This window comes from Pieris napi, chromosome 16 (genome assembly GCF_905475465.1).
Source record: "Pieris napi chromosome 16, ilPieNapi1.2, whole genome shotgun sequence".
Lineage (NCBI taxonomy): Eukaryota > Metazoa > Arthropoda > Insecta > Lepidoptera > Pieridae > Pieris > Pieris napi.
In genome coordinates this window covers 8,038,717-8,054,541 of record NC_062249.1, presented here as the reverse complement: position 1 = coordinate 8,054,541, position 15,825 = coordinate 8,038,717, and the positions used below count along the sequence as shown (strand labels likewise).

Below are 15,825 nucleotides of genomic sequence, written 5' to 3'. Positions count from 1 at the left end.
TTAAAGAAGATTCATAGAGAAGTAAGGAAGGGGATGACAGGTCTGGGCGTTACTGCATACGATTTTTTACGTTTTCTAAGATTTACTATGGTAATATATATATATTTTTTTACCATAAGAAAGTAGAGATTTCAACGAACTGAAAGCACACCAACTTTTTGAAAAAAGCTGAAATTTTGACGTCAGAATTTTCGATTGAAAATTAGGGTGTTTTTTCGATATTAATTCAAAATAAGGTGAACAAATAAATATTTTTAATCAAATAAATTACAGTGTATTTGGGACATAGAAAGGTAAGTTTTCACCAAATTTCGTTAAAAAAAAAATATTTTTGTTAAAGATAAAAATAAAAAACCAAAAACTTGGTTTTTTGAATTTTTCACATAAATTTTGAGGTTATGTGAAAAATGTGTGAATACAAAAGTTTTAGATCTTTTTATTACCTCCAATTTTGCCATTTAACTTTCTTCGATAGGACTTGTAGTTTTGCCGGAAATCGAGATAAACCGTTTTTTACCCTTAAAACTCCCCCCCCTACCCCTTCCCGACCTCAGATCGACCGTAATTTATTTTTCCTATCATTTTGATCATATTCCCCTGCTTTTCTAATGGGTTTCATCCTACTGTAATTTTTTTCACTTTTTATTTATTTTAAGGGCTATCTGCACTGGTCTATATAATATTACTAATAAAAGAATGATTAGTTTTTGTTAATCTGCTCAGCAATCTTGCAAGATATAGCAGGATTATGTTATAGCGAGATTTATTTTTTATTTACGTCATCTTAAACGTTTTTGACGTGATAACGTCTTTAAAATCGTTTAAGTTGGGTGACATGTTCATAAACTTGTGTCACACCAAAACCTCACGAGCGCGATCGCAGGTATAACGAGAGAGAGACGGACCGATCTCCCGTCTCATCTCGAGCGCTGCCAGTCATTCCGTGAAACTTGTCACGCGGAATCCTCACGAGCGGAGGCTGGCATAGCGTTCGAGTGAGTGGACCGATCTTCCGTCTCTCTCACTCTAGCGGCATACAAACGAATGGGGATTTGTTATCTTCATTAATTCCTTACTTCCCAAAAACTTATATCACCAATAAGACGTTATCACGTAAACATCTCGATCGTAAACCTACTTTACAAACAACCAATATTTTTTAATGAAAAATTACATTTATAATAAGCGACTGAAAATTTGGTTATTTTATTGATAAAAGCTTGCCAACGCTCGGCACACTGATACATTGGTAAGATAACCACAAAATACAATTTTTAATGTGACAAGCACTTAAAGGCAAACATGATATACACGTAGAGATCATACAAATATTAAAGAAAACAATTACTATAATAATGATCCCAGAGCTTGAACTAACACCCGTGTAAATCATATTGCTTTAATATTTACATATTTATATTATAGTCCGGGAGGTAGCGTTGCATTTTCGGCAGTGATTTTACGCAGACTATTTTCCTTCTTTCACTATTTGTCTCGAAATAATTATAACTGAACCAAGCGTCAGCTGGCGCACCAGCGTACTATTACTTTTTTTTTTCTTTTTTTTACCTCTTTCGCAGCCTCCTACACCCCGCACCCACCGCTACTTGAGCAGCTGACGGTCGGTTCACTTATTAGTCATATAAGATCAACTATCGATGTTAATATCAGCCGGCTTACTATGACTTTCGCATTTGCAACGCTACCTCCCGGACTATTATATCATCAGACGCATTTAAAGAAATGGAGACAAGGGGGATAAACAAAATTATAGATACGGTATATAATCAAGAACCTCCTGAAATTGATAAGGATTTTAGAACACTGTGTTGGTCAATAGATGGCGTTAAAACAAAAAGCGTGTTAAGTTTTAACTAAGCAAGTACACACTAGAAACCATTCACCAACTTTTATTACATCAACTATAATTACCTCAGTTATATACTTTTGCTGTACGGAGCCGTACGTGAACGCCGATTGAAAAAAAGATAAAAATTTATTTACAAATAAGCACACACAAAACCACTTTACCGTCGATATTATTTTTTGAGATTTCATAAAAGAAAGTGCCTTATAGTGAGTAAATTAATAAGTTTATTGAAAAAGTCAAAATAAAGAAAGATTTTAGGGCCCAAAAAGAGAAAAAAAAAGTATTAATAATTATTGGAATACGGACGAGGCATGTCTATCACTAAAAAACAATGATTAGTATATTTCCTCCTCTACTCTTATACTTTTATGACGTCAGAAAAATTTAGATTATCAGGGCTACAGACGCTGTCATATAGAATATACATTCTACTTATTGGTAAAACGTCAAGTAAAAATAAGCTTGTTCTTTTCTCACCCTTATTTAATGTTATTGTGAAGGAAAGAGACAAATTTAATATCGGCGGTAGCTATTTACAAAACCGATTTTCCAATGAAAAATAAATGATTTCGGAGTGCGCTTAGACTTAGCTCCAACTACAAAGTATGTCTGATGTAAAAATCCCATCGTATAGAAGTAAAAATTACATACAATTTTACAATTAACATTACTATCATTTGTCTTTTTAAAAGCCCAAAAAAAGTTAAGGAAAATCAACATTGCAGCATTTTTTGTTAAAAATGTTAACACACAAAAACCAAACAAACAAGTAAAATCGAACTCAGCTCACCTGCTCTTTGAGTAACATCGCCTGATGTCTTTTTATTTCTCTCTCCTATAACAAAAAGCAAATCTTTAAAAAAAATAATAATAACCTCAACACACAATTTGATTAATTAGTTACACATTACAAACTGAGTTTTAGTTTAATATGGAAAACAAAATTTAAAATAAAGACAACGTCATCAAACAAAAACTTACCACGACACAATTTTACAAATTATACTGAGTATTTAAAGTATTATTCGTGAATTGAAAAAAAAAATAATAACCTGTTGTCTTTTCGCCTGTTCGTCGTTTTTCTGTTTTTCAGCATCCTCTTGCTTTCGTTTCTTAGCCTTTACATACATTGAAAGCGAGCAAATTAAAAACGCGTACATGAAACAAATGAAAGGAAAACTTATATTAAAAAAAGCCAAGCATAAGTGCAAAAAACTATAGAAAAAAGTAAGAATTTCAGAATCGCTAAACGCCATGCCCGGTGCTACAACTATTTCGATTTCAATAATTATTTAGACGCGATTTTTATTAGACCCAGCGCAGTGCAAACACCCTTAATATTAATTTCTAAATGTATCAATCTAACAAAAGATCGTACGGTGAAAACATCGCGAGGAAACCGACTCGTGTCAGAAGCCTGAATACTGAATGATCAAAGAAACGGATGCATTTTGACAAGACCCATATAAGGTTGTAGCGCCACTGGATTATCATTATCTTTATATATATAATTCTTCTGTGAGTGTGTATGTCACTGAACTTCTCTCAAACGACTGGACCGGTTTTGATGAAATTTTTTGTGTGTGTTCAAGGGGATCTGGGAATGGTTTAGATTCACAAATCAGCCCGCCAGATGGCGCTGCAGTCGGTACTTTCATACTTTGCTTTACTAATCGCTTGAAATATCATGCAGGACAACGTCTGTCGGGTCCACTAGTTATTAAATATATATAATTGCAGTGTGAAAACCTAAGCTAAAAAAAGGCATTTAGTTACATAATATAACATAAGCGATCGTCTATAATGTGTAGGTTATTAAAATGTTTATTAATAGGCTAGTATAAGCCGTCAGTAGCCAATAAACGAGTAGCGTTGTCTTTGTGATAAAATGCATGATGTTTGTTATGATTAAATGAATTTGAATGATTGAATTGTTAAATGGGTTTGTTTCCGTTTTATTTTTTTTATTAATTGTTTTGATGCGTTTAAAACCTTAGAAACTTCAATACGATAGAAGCAATATGATGGTAAGACTATTGTGTGATTCAATGTGCATTTAAGAAAGCGTGCAAAATAAAAATGGTTAGTTCCAACAATATCCCATAGAACCATACTCATCACCGAAGACCATAGAGAAATGTCCACAGACCACAGATAACATTGTTAGTTGAATTTGTTAGTTTATTTCAATTCGACGTACCGGACTGTAAACGTCCTTCGCGAACGGCTGAACAGATATAGATAAGGCGCCATCTTTTCCCACATTGAACGTGCCTTTAGATAGTTTTTTATTTATATCAGCTAAAATATCCTCGTCACCACTGAGGTCGATCACATCTTTTTTCTGGTCTTTGGGCATTAACATGAGATTTTGGGACATAAACTCGTTTTTAGCGTCTAAATACTTCTGTTCTAAGCTCTTTTGGTCTTGCTTATCGTTATTTTTGGACCAATCACAGCCGTTTATAAACTCCGTTATCCGCGAATAAGAATTGATCAATTTCTCTAAATTATTTTCGCCCACTGGTTGGGCTTGTTCTTTTTTTCTAGCCTTTTCAGCTGCCGCAACGAGTGAGATATCGAAGATTTTATCATTAGGCCTTTTTGGTAGATCGAAGGCGGCCTTTTCAGCAAAGTCTTTCATTTTGTCCAAGGCATTGTATTCTTCGGATTCCTCTTTCCAAATACCTTGTTCGTAATTTAATGTTTTGATTGGGGAATCTTTCCCGCTCACTGGTATTAAGGATAGGCTAATCTGTGGCATAGTTCTATCTTTTTTCGGCGGTAATATTGTCTCTGGTACTTTCCATTCGTCTTTCATTGGCAGCGCTTCGATTGTCAATTGTGTTCTATTTTTGTTGATATGCTGTTTCGAATTTTTCCATTAATATATATATCCCATGATTCTTCTATTATCAATTAGATTGTTGACAACATTGTCAAGTTTAGGTGTTAGACAGACAGAACCGTGGTACAATAGAACAAGTTTGATTTAACTGCTAAGGAAATAGCTAATTATAATCACCATTTATGATTAGGACTTAGTAATTCTAACTATTAAATTATAACTTAAATATGACATTTTCTAGATAAAAGCGTGATAAAAGTAATAAAATTATTGAGACCTTGTTTTATTAAACCACGGACACACAGCCCAATAGATAACATACATACATAATTACATATGTATACTACATACACACATACTAAGCTAGACCAAGGTACCGAACTACAATAAAAACGTCGACTACATGTGAGCACAATGTTGCCAAGCATCAAATTGATAATAAAACACAAGCACAGTTTAAAAACAGATAAAAATACTAGACGTTTTCGTGTTACAGTACTTAACGAGTTAGATTACTAGAATTTTCCAATTTTGAATTTCGTAACCACCGTTACCATGGCAACGTTTGTTTGATTCCGCAAAATTAGAATCAATTCACACATACATTTATTTAAGTACAATAACACATGAACGTCAAAGACAAAAACAAAACTATAAATATACCATAAACAAAATACCCAATAGGTTTGTTTACCTCTACTAATTGTTGACTTCTGACCTCTTTTTCCCGTTTTACTAGTTCAGCCTTTTCAGAACGTTCGTATTCACGAACAAAGCGGGCCTGGAATTTTTTGAACGAACAAGGCTTTTTATTAAGACTTCTTATACACAAATATGTGTGAAAAATAATTTATAGGAACGGTAAATGCGTAATACGTTTAACTAGTACGTATAAACTGAATTTATGACGCATATTTGTTATTATCTGTATTTGAATATCGACATATTGTCTCAGTACCGTAACTGGATATAAAATCCTTAAACATCAAAGTTACTCGACTTTTTGCCTTGTTGTGAATATAATTTGTCTTTTAGTTTCATATAACGACAACTCAACGGCCAGAAAATAAATCCCTTCAGCGTACTAATTACGCTGTATATGGGTATTACTGTTTTTTTTTATAAGTCCTAAATTAACACATGAAACTAAAATAACATTAAAAAAAATAGTAATGCAAAACACAAAAGCAAGAAACATATAGGCATGACAGCAAAAACTCAATAAAACTAATTATAAGTAAACACTTATTAAAGGAATATAAACATAGGTGTATAATAAGCATCTCATAATTCAGTACCGTAGGCTAACACCTGAGGTGGTAAATTTTTTTTAAATTGTACTAGTACGAAATCGTAAGGAATCTTCGATCGTACAATCATCGTGTATATGTCGCAGCCAACTAGCTTTATAAGCCGTTCAATTAACAGCCTAGCCTCTTAACTAAACACCGTGTAACTAGCGGCCTGGATATATTCAAATTCAAAAATCATTTAATCATATAGGTAACACAATGTACACTTATCGTCAAAAAAGAGAAATGCTTCTAATTTTACATTTAGTGCCAGATCTCAAATTCAGCCGTAGGGCTTGAAATAACATTTAATAAACTGGCTGGCTAATGCTAAGGCCATTCGCAAGATAGAGTGACCATGTGGATGATACAACTGTATTTCTCGGAATCACCATGGATTCAAAACTTCAGTGGTCCCCTCATATTAACGGATTGGCGAAGAGACTTAGTTCTACAGCCTACGCGGTTAAAAAAATTCGCTCACTAACTGATGTCGATACAGCTAGACTTGTTTATTTTAGTTACTTTCATAGCTTAATGACTTATGGCTTATTATTATGGGGTCATGCTGCTGATGTCGAAACTATTTTCATCCTGCAGAAGAGGGCTATTCGTGCAATCTATAATTTAAAATGTAGGGAATCTCTTAGAGATAAATTCAAGGAAGTTAATATACTCACCTTTCCCTCGCAATATATTTATGAAAATATTATGTATGTATACAAAAATAGTGATAAGTTTACTAGAATAGAACATACGCACAATGTTAATACACGGAACAAACGCAGGCTGCAATTTCCCCGTACTAGACTATCTAAAGTTAGTAATTCTTTTTTGGGGAAAGGGATACTCTTCTTTAATAAAATCCCAGAGGCTCTTTTATCACTGCCTTACAATAAATTTAAGAAATGTATTAAAGAAAAGCTGTGTAAAAAGGCTTACTATAAAGTCAACGATTATCTAGTTGATAAAAGGGCCTGGGACTAGTGCTAGACAGGCTACTTCTAATTAATTTGCGATATTTGTTTTAATAAGTGTTGTTTGATGATTTGCTGTTTTAAAAGAGTACCGAGAGTTTTTTACGCCGGCTTTTTCTCTCGGCCTACCCCCTCTGTCTTCTTTGCCGATGAGTAGGGATGCCTTCAAATTTAATGACGTGGAATAAGTGATACATGTATCTTATGTTCCATAATAAACATATTTTATTTTATTTTTTTGTGACAGAAATATAAAAGATTAAACATCTAGACATAAAATTAATTCTTTAAAAATTAAATTGCTGGAGTCAGTCACAGTATTATTATTATTATTGACTCTACACTATTCCATTGTACTTGTTGTTTTTTAATAAACTTTGGAAAACACAATCAAAGTTGTGGTTTGCCGACGCCATATTGACAGTCAAATAATGAAACGTCATTGATCCATTTCATTTGTTATTATATTATAGCTGTTGAATATCTTGCAGGCCGCTATTTAAACGGCGCTTTTTAGTTAAGAGGCTAGGCTGTTAATTGAACGGCTCATTAAGCTAGTTGGCTGCGACATATACTAGCACATCTTTTAAAGGAAATTTTATGAATAATTTGTGTAAGTAGGGGCTATAAGTCACCAGTACCTGATCCCGATTCCTATGAGAGGCGTCCCTCCTAGCGTCCCTTGCTGCTTGTTGTCGTCGTGCGAGTTCTATTCGCCTCTCTACGGGCGGGGGCGTGGACCTAGGCCCAGCTAACGCTGCCAAGGCTCGGGCTTCTTCTAGCCTACGAATGCAGAGATAAATATTAACCCTTAAAAGTTATAACTGTGCAAACAATTTACTTAAGTATGAAAAGTATTATTTTAGTACTGTGTAGTATTTCATAACTGGTGGCATAAATTGTATTAAATCTAATAAAATTAATATCAAATAATTATGTATGAAAATTTGTACAATTTCCTGTATCACTTGCAATATTTGTTAGTACAATGCGACAAATGATGACTGTCGAACTCTAGACAAAACCGACAACTTTGATAGTGCTTTAAAATCTAGCTAAAAATTGATTATATACGCACATACATACAATTTTTTGTATCAATTTCTCAAAAGCGAAATACCTCTTGGAGATGTCAGTTTCAGTAAAGATTATGGGGTCCGTGTCGGCGGACGTCTGGACGTACTCTCCTAAAACTGTTCGCGAACTGAAGCTGAAGTTATCGAGCGATAATGCCGGACACGGGTTTGCGTCCAGGTACTGTTAAAAAAGGTACAATGTATTTCATTTTAGTATCACACATTAAAATAATATACACACACAATAACGCCTGAACCCAATAACCTATCTCAATCCATAATCCACCATCTGAGATCATACTATTAATCCAAATGTGGTAACAAGTGTGCCAATAACCAATCGACGGATTGTAATAGCCATCTGTCGATACAAGCTATCCATGGGAGGTCGTATCGGTGTCCTTTGTATGAAAATGACAGTTGACGAAAGCTCGATTTCAACAGATTTTAACTTACGATCGACTGTCACGGTCTGATCTCAGATTGATTTTAATCTGAGATTGTGGATTAATTATAGGGTTTGGGCGTAAGTAAATATGTCGGGCTAAGTGTAATATGGTAGAGCATAGGTAATTTAAGTTGGAGTCGTCTGGAAGAAACTGTTTAACAGTACCTTTGATAAAAAGTAACCAAAGGATTGCTACTTTAATTTTTACTTGTTTTGTGTTAGTAAATAGTGCTCATTATTATCTTAGTTATATATTTGTATTTTATTAATCTCTTTCCTTTTACGTGACCTTATGATACTATTATTCTATAGACAGTTTTTGTTGGTACTGTTAAATTTTATACATGAAAAGAAACGAAGGGTATATAACGTACCTAATTGTAAAGCGTAGAGAGTAATATACTATAAAAAAGTACTTATTATCGATTACTGTATAAACGGTTTTCTGGTACTTGTAAAAAATAACTTTTACTGGTATGAATAATAATATTTTAAGTTAAAATTTGGCCTATGGAAATTTGGTGTAAATAAATAATAATGCTTAGAGATTTCACTATAAATAAGAAGTGTTTATTAAGATCATACATTATTAAAAATGCCTATATAATACGTACATTCTGTAACTCCTGAGTGGACTTAATATGAAGAGCGGTGTGTGGCTCTGGTGGGGAATAACTCACGTCACCCTTAATATTGCAGTTACGAGAGAGACCCTTTATTACTGTCACCCGCTTCCAACCTGAAAAACACGTAATAGATATTATTAACCGACTTTAAAACACAACAGGTATATTCCAGCTTAGGAAATAGTCTGAGTCTAACACAAAATCGGCTCAGTAGTTTTTGAGATATAGATATCCACGCATTTGTATAACTTTATATAGTGTTAATATATATTTGAAGTAGATATTTCGTTACATGCCTTGTACGAGCCAAATTAAATTAAATACTAAACATTTTTAAGAAATACATTCTTAAGAATCTTGCTACAAGTGCGCATTTGCAATAGTTACTCATTTGAATCGTTCGGTTGTTTACGAATTGTTACGAATTGACTCAAACAACTGCCCGAAGTGGGATGGTCGAGTCATAGTAGGGAATAGATTATAAAAGAGGTTGTAACTTGTAACACATGCGCACGCGCAAGTTCAGTTCAGTTAATCAAGTCATCATTGGAGTGTTTAATTTCCTACCCTAAGAGCTAGATCAACTAGCCCTTACAATATAGAGTAAAACTAAAATCCTCTATTATTTAAAGCATCCCGATTACCCAGGAACTGTACATGCCTGTTTAATGCTATTTGTAGTAATAAGTCTAATAAAAGCATTTCTAGTCCTTTTGACGTTAAACTTAAAAACGGAGGAGATATTATTATTTATGTCTACCATTACAATAGTCAGTCTCATAACAAGGTATTTCTTTGTAATAATACCTACTTGCTTTGCATTGCTTAATAAAATGCAAATATGAGCACTCCATACAACTATATTGTATGATGTATTAAATAAAAAATACCTAAAGCCAAAGGCAGCCGTAGTAATGCATCTAGCTTCCTGCCTGAATCACTTGCGTCCGAGTCGGATGGATTACTATCAGACTGCTGGCATTCAGAGTCCGTACTCGCCCCTTCGCCCACTAACGCACGGAGTTTCTCCTGCAAGTGACAATACATAATATACATTACATTCAATTAAAACATCGTGTAACTTCAAAGCAAACAAAAATGGTTGATTTTGATTTAAATTCATATTAATTTTTATTTTTTATCAAAAAAGTTATCGATACCTATGTAGACTTGTTGATTGTAATTCCTAACTGATAAATATCATGCAAGGGATATTCACATTTTCTTACCAAATCAGTCTCTCCTAATAACTGTTGCGCGAGCGCAGGCCGTAAGCCAAGGGCGCGACTTTGCGCAAGAAGTGATGCGACGGTATTCTTCTTGGGCTTGCTTACGCCACGCCCTAGGTTACGCGGACGTCCCTCCCGAGTAGGCCAGGGAGGCACGGCTAATTTAATATAAGATTTTTGTTATTTTGTGTGAATAATTTGATAAGACAAACATTTCATTATTTAAAAAAAATTACTCAGTAAGGCACATAGTTCTTCCTGACTTTGAAATTCAATAATTTTAGGACATAAAATCAAAACTAATTTTTAGTTCTCGATTTTATGCTGACTTAGACAATTAATATGTGCCGCATCAGAATGTTTTAAGAGTTTTGAAGATATAAAGGGTGTCTCACATAATAACAAATCAACATAATATTATTACTACATAAATTTTCTGGTCTCAAACATATAATGAATTTACATTAAAATCAGGACTAAATTAATATGAAATGAGTGAAATAAAACTAACTTAACTTGTTACGTCTAATTACAGCTCTTGCAGTATCTGTTAAGTCTGTTCGTGCTTTATTTTAGTATTCATGAATGGTCACTCGATTTAACATCCAAAGATTGACACATTAATGTAATTGCCCATACACTGTGTAACGGAGCGTTCAAGTATTACGTCAAATCCCCGCCCCGCATCGTAACGTTTTACAAAAGGAAACCCCCCCCTTCCAATTTGTTACGTAATACTTGAACGCTCCCTAACTAACGTATACGTCCAAACGTCAAAATTACTTGAATTTGGTTTTGCCTCCTTTTCCATACAATAAATAAATTTTCATACAATAAAAGATATTTCCAACGCAGTCCTTCATTATAAATAATTTACACTTGACACCCTGTTTAAGTCTTAATACTAATAGAAGATTCAAAAAAGGTATATAAAAATGTAACTTACATTCACTGTCCTCGCTCCCACTGGAACGTGGTCGCGGACATTCGTTGGGTTCGGGAGCTACACGTCGGGGTTTTGCGCCAGGCTTGCGACGTGCTGAGGACAATATTCACATTAGTTGAAAGGTATGAGGGCAGCCTTGCGATTCTGTAACTCACTTTTCGAACTCTCGTCAAATCAGCCGTAAAGCAGTCATTTTACAATTTGGCATTCTGATAAACAATAAATTACAAGTTCTCTCCTTATGAGAATGCCAAATTGTAAAATGACTGCTTTACGACTGATTTGAGCGCGACCGCCGCTGCGAAAACCGCTGTGAGAGTTAGAACAGTGAGTTACAGAATCGCAAGGCAGGTTGGTTTGTGAATTGCGGTACTCTCAACCGTTCGTTCAAGTTCTGGTTATTTACCATTGAATTATTTCTAAAGTGGAACTTCTTAGGCTGAAGATTAACATTGTGAGGAAACCGGCATGTCATAGACGCATTAATCATTGAAGGCTGATCATCTACTTGAATACAAAATAATTTTTTTTAAAGGAACAGGTCAAATCTGAGGCCAATAGAATTTATACTGCCGCTTGTTTATTTAAGTAAAAGATACAATATAAACAAAATAAAAGTTACTATTTCATATTATACGTCAATATTAGTTTTACATATATTGTATTCTTATATACAAAATTTTGTCCTTATCAGACCATATTTTTCGAATTCAAAGTAAAATATCCTTTAAAAAATTATAAGCAAAGCCTTTTATAACAGATCTATTATTATATTTATGTTAAGAAATGTCGCCTTTAAAAAGATATGTTTTAATATAACTAAACTACTCACATATTCTCTCATTAGACGCACTGAGTGAACTGCTAAGTGATGTAAGTCTTGATAGTGCATCCGATGCTTGTGAATTTGCTGAAATTTCAACTTTATTAATATACCAAATTTCAAGGAATATTTACTTAAAAGAAACTAAAAAAAATTAATATAAATGGTATGTGCGGCTTATAAAGCCAATTAAGGCCTGCAGCATTGGGCCTATTTATTTATACTTTGCTATACACATAATTATACATATAAAAATATATAGTTTCTGTTCCTATGATACCCAAGTTTAGCAAATCAAATCAAAATTTATTTAATTTATTGGAAACTGTATACTTGTGAACGTCAAAATGTAATAAACTAATGATAAAGAGTTTCGAATATTCTTTTTCACAATTTATTGACCATAAATAATTAGTTCCAAAAATAATCAGTTAGGGTCCAAAAATACCAACCAATAGTAAAAAAAAACATTAACCATAACTATGGAAATCTATTTTTACTTACGTGGCGCAGGTTTTAGGGATAAATTTAAAGGCGCATCGTCCTCAGTAGATTTGGCACCTAGATCCATTGGAGTGTCTTCTGTACCAGACCTGACACTTAAGTTTAGTCCCGAGTCAGTCGGGTTGGCACCAGCTAACTGCCGTTCAAGCGCCGCTAAACTAACTCCACTTTGACTTGCTATAGTTTGCAGTAGTTCCCTTGAAATACCTGAAAAGAAATGGTATTGTAGTATTATAAAAACATTTTTATCTGCAATGAATTCAGTTACTTCAGTATTAATTTCACTATTGCATTTTCTAAATAAAGAAAAAATGCCTGATCTCTCTGAGATGAAACAAGAAAGCAATTTATGCGTCATTCAAAGCAGTAAAAATTTATATTTTAATTAGAGATTTATTATTTTTGATAGTCTTCTATAATAATTTGTTTGAATAGTATAGTTAAGTTTCCCAAATATCAAATAAAAATTACCAGCATAATCGGAGAGATTGGGCGGTGGAGTGGCTGATAAAGAATTTGATGAACGGTCGGGCTTATTTGGCAGTCTAATCACCTCCACTGATGATCTGGAATTGCCATACTCATCCTGAAAATAAATGAATATTAGATTCTCATACAGAAATAAGGGTCCAGCAGCTGGCTACTATCATATGTATTAAAACCGCGTGACTCGCTAAGAGAATTATTTAAAGAGATCAGTATTTTAACAGTTGCCTCTCAATATGTGTTTGAAAATATTATGTACTTTTATAAAAACATGAATAAATTTATAAAGCGCAGTGACTGTCACAATTTAAACACAAGAAGTAGGAATCGACTTGATTTTCCAGCTTTCAGACTTCATAAAACTGCTCACTCATTTATTGGGATATATATACAGATATTTAACAAGATTCCGGACCGTGTAACCAAACTTCCAAAATATGAGTTTTGCATCAAGAACACCCTAACAAAGGGAGGATATTACACTGTTCGGGAATTCATAGACGATGACAATGTGTGGGCACTAATGCCGCTATAAGATGATGAGATGGCGTGAGTTGACTTGCATAAGTGAACAAATTGTACCTAAATGATTAAATGACTTTTTGTTTTGTTTGTTTGTTTGTATAGCTAGCTGGTTACAGTATGAATGGGATTAGAATGGTTTAAACAAGCAGTTTTATGTCCTATTTAGAAGATGTTTAATGGGGTCTGTAGAAATATAAGTTAAAGTAGAGTTGGAAAGAAAAATATTATTAAATCATATTTATTGGCAGGAAAAATAATCTAGTTTTGCAGCTTAAAATACTTACAACTTTTTGCCTCTTATTAGGTAGTGGGGTGCTTCTATCACTGGACGGGTGAAGAGATACGTGAGGCGGGTCCAATGATATTGTCTTTTTGCGACCACGGTTAGTTGACCCCGCTGGAACCTAGAAAGAAGGTTATTGCAAAAGTGTAACAATTTATATAATTTTTTAATTAAACAAAGGTTTTTCACAACCAAACCATTACCAAGTCATTATTTACCTTAGGTCCCGTTAATGAAGAGGTATATTTAATAATTTCGGTGTCTGGTGGAAGCCTCACTCCACCCAACACTGACGCCGGATCACTGAAAGAATTTATAACATGTTAACTTGAAATTGCTTTGGTTTTACACTCAGTGACATTTGAATCAGTTTTATAGTCCGGTCAAGTTAGACATAAAGCTACAAAAGTTATTTGGGGTCAAAATCCAAAATTTGAAGTTTTTTGAATTTTTCTTGAAAATAGTAAGTTGTATCAAAAAAAGTTTCAAGCAAGGAAAAAATTGAAAATACCATTTTTATAGAGAATTTTAAGAGCTACAACTTACTCTTTTTATGATAAAACTTACCGTTTTCGAGAAAAATTCAAAAACCTCAAATTTTGACCTTTGACCCCAAATAACTTTTGTAGCGCTCATAGGATCGATGGGGATTTTTAAAACTTTATTTGTAATGGTATACCCCAGCTCTCCACCAATTTTTGGCATTCCGGGAATTTTTGTTATTTCAAATGTCTATATTGACCGGACTATTAATGATGTTTCCAAGATTTTATATAAATTTGTATAAATCTTAGCTTTGTTAGTAAAAAGCATATAAAAATAGACTCGACGTTTTACGTTAAATAAGTGTTATAATATTGTTTCTGTATAGAATAACATCAGAGTATTTTTTTAAACAAGAGACTGACAAAATTTCTTAAAATATATAACATGAAACCATACCCTCCTTCCAACGCGGCACTATGAAATAAAAATATATATAATATTGATTATATTATATCTAAATTATATAGTAAGTTTACTGAATGCATTTGAGGTATTGTATTCCATATACCAACAGTATATTGGTAGTAAAACCACAAAAAATTATTATTGGAATAGGCTGTAATATTTCAATTTTATTTCATTTGAATAGGATTTATAACTAAAATAATTATAAGCAATATTCACGTATTATACTTGAACTTAGCACAAGAACTCAGTGATTAAATATCAATTGATTACCTGAGTAAATTATGTGGTAGGCCAGTTAAGGAATCTATGCCAGTTCGTCTGTCCTTCTCTGAACCGGGCATTCCGAAAGGATAAGGTAGAGGCATGTTCTGCAAGAAATGAATATTATTAGTGTTGTTTTCATTGTTTGTATAATCAAGGTATATTCCTCTACAATATACTTGTGTGCCTAAAAATTACTTTGAATTAAAGTAAGAGCTGGTCTAAATTCACCCTTTCTTCTTTGCGAAATTAATGAGTAAGACATATTTTTAAATATTGTAAAAATTACCTTAAAGACCGATACTTTATTGGGTTATAAACAAATTAAAACACGTACATAAAGTGAGAAAACCAAACAATTATAATCATAGATGCATTAGAATCCAAACTTATATCCTAAATGGAGATATCTCACTTTTGTCCACAATTTAAAACTCCCTAAACCTAATGAAATGTTCCTTTCTTTATAACGAAATCGTTCTATAACTTTACGTATATTCTGTACATAATTTCTGAAATGTTTGAATATTACCTTTCCCTTAGCAGCAGCTGCTACAGCAGCGTGATACGCGCCTTGAGCAGCAGCCTGGGCCAACATTAACTCACTTCGCAATACAGATAAATCTCGATCTTTCTCCTTCGTTGATGACTTTCCTGAAAGGAATTTAATTATTAAG

The 15,825-nt window shown here is 33.4% G+C and overlaps 1 protein-coding gene across 4 annotated transcripts in view; it reads right to left on the bottom strand.

Annotated features, from left to right (window-relative positions):
• LOC125057017 (bromodomain adjacent to zinc finger domain protein 2B-like) overlaps positions 1-15,825 on the bottom strand; it is a 64,141-nt gene that overhangs the window by 24,490 nt on the left and 23,826 nt on the right. For 2 of the 4 annotated variants that reach the window (XM_047660424.1, XM_047660423.1), the window contains exons 1-13: positions 12,640-12,840; positions 12,145-12,222; positions 11,313-11,405; positions 10,367-10,524; positions 10,028-10,166; positions 9,126-9,250; positions 8,108-8,244; positions 7,629-7,770; positions 5,413-5,499; positions 4,071-4,736; positions 2,923-2,988; positions 2,662-2,705; positions 1,933-1,975 (exon numbers count right to left, since the gene is read on the bottom strand). In XM_047660424.1, the coding sequence (XP_047516380.1) occupies positions 1,933-1,975; positions 2,662-2,705; positions 2,923-2,988; positions 4,071-4,736; positions 5,413-5,499; positions 7,629-7,770; positions 8,108-8,244; positions 9,126-9,250; positions 10,028-10,166; positions 10,367-10,524; positions 11,313-11,405; positions 12,145-12,222; positions 12,640-12,706 (1,845 nt within the window). In that variant the 5' untranslated portion in view covers positions 12,707-12,840. Of the gene's footprint in view, positions 1-1,932; positions 1,976-2,660; positions 2,706-2,922; positions 2,989-4,070; positions 4,737-5,412; positions 5,500-7,628; positions 7,771-8,107; positions 8,245-9,125; positions 9,251-10,027; positions 10,167-10,366; positions 10,525-11,312; positions 11,406-12,144; positions 12,223-12,639; positions 12,847-13,110; positions 13,226-13,934; positions 14,055-14,151; positions 14,237-14,875; positions 14,894-15,157; positions 15,256-15,680; positions 15,803-15,825 lie in introns of those variants that run through there. The other 2 variants (XM_047660426.1, XM_047660425.1) reach the window with 2 other exon arrangements.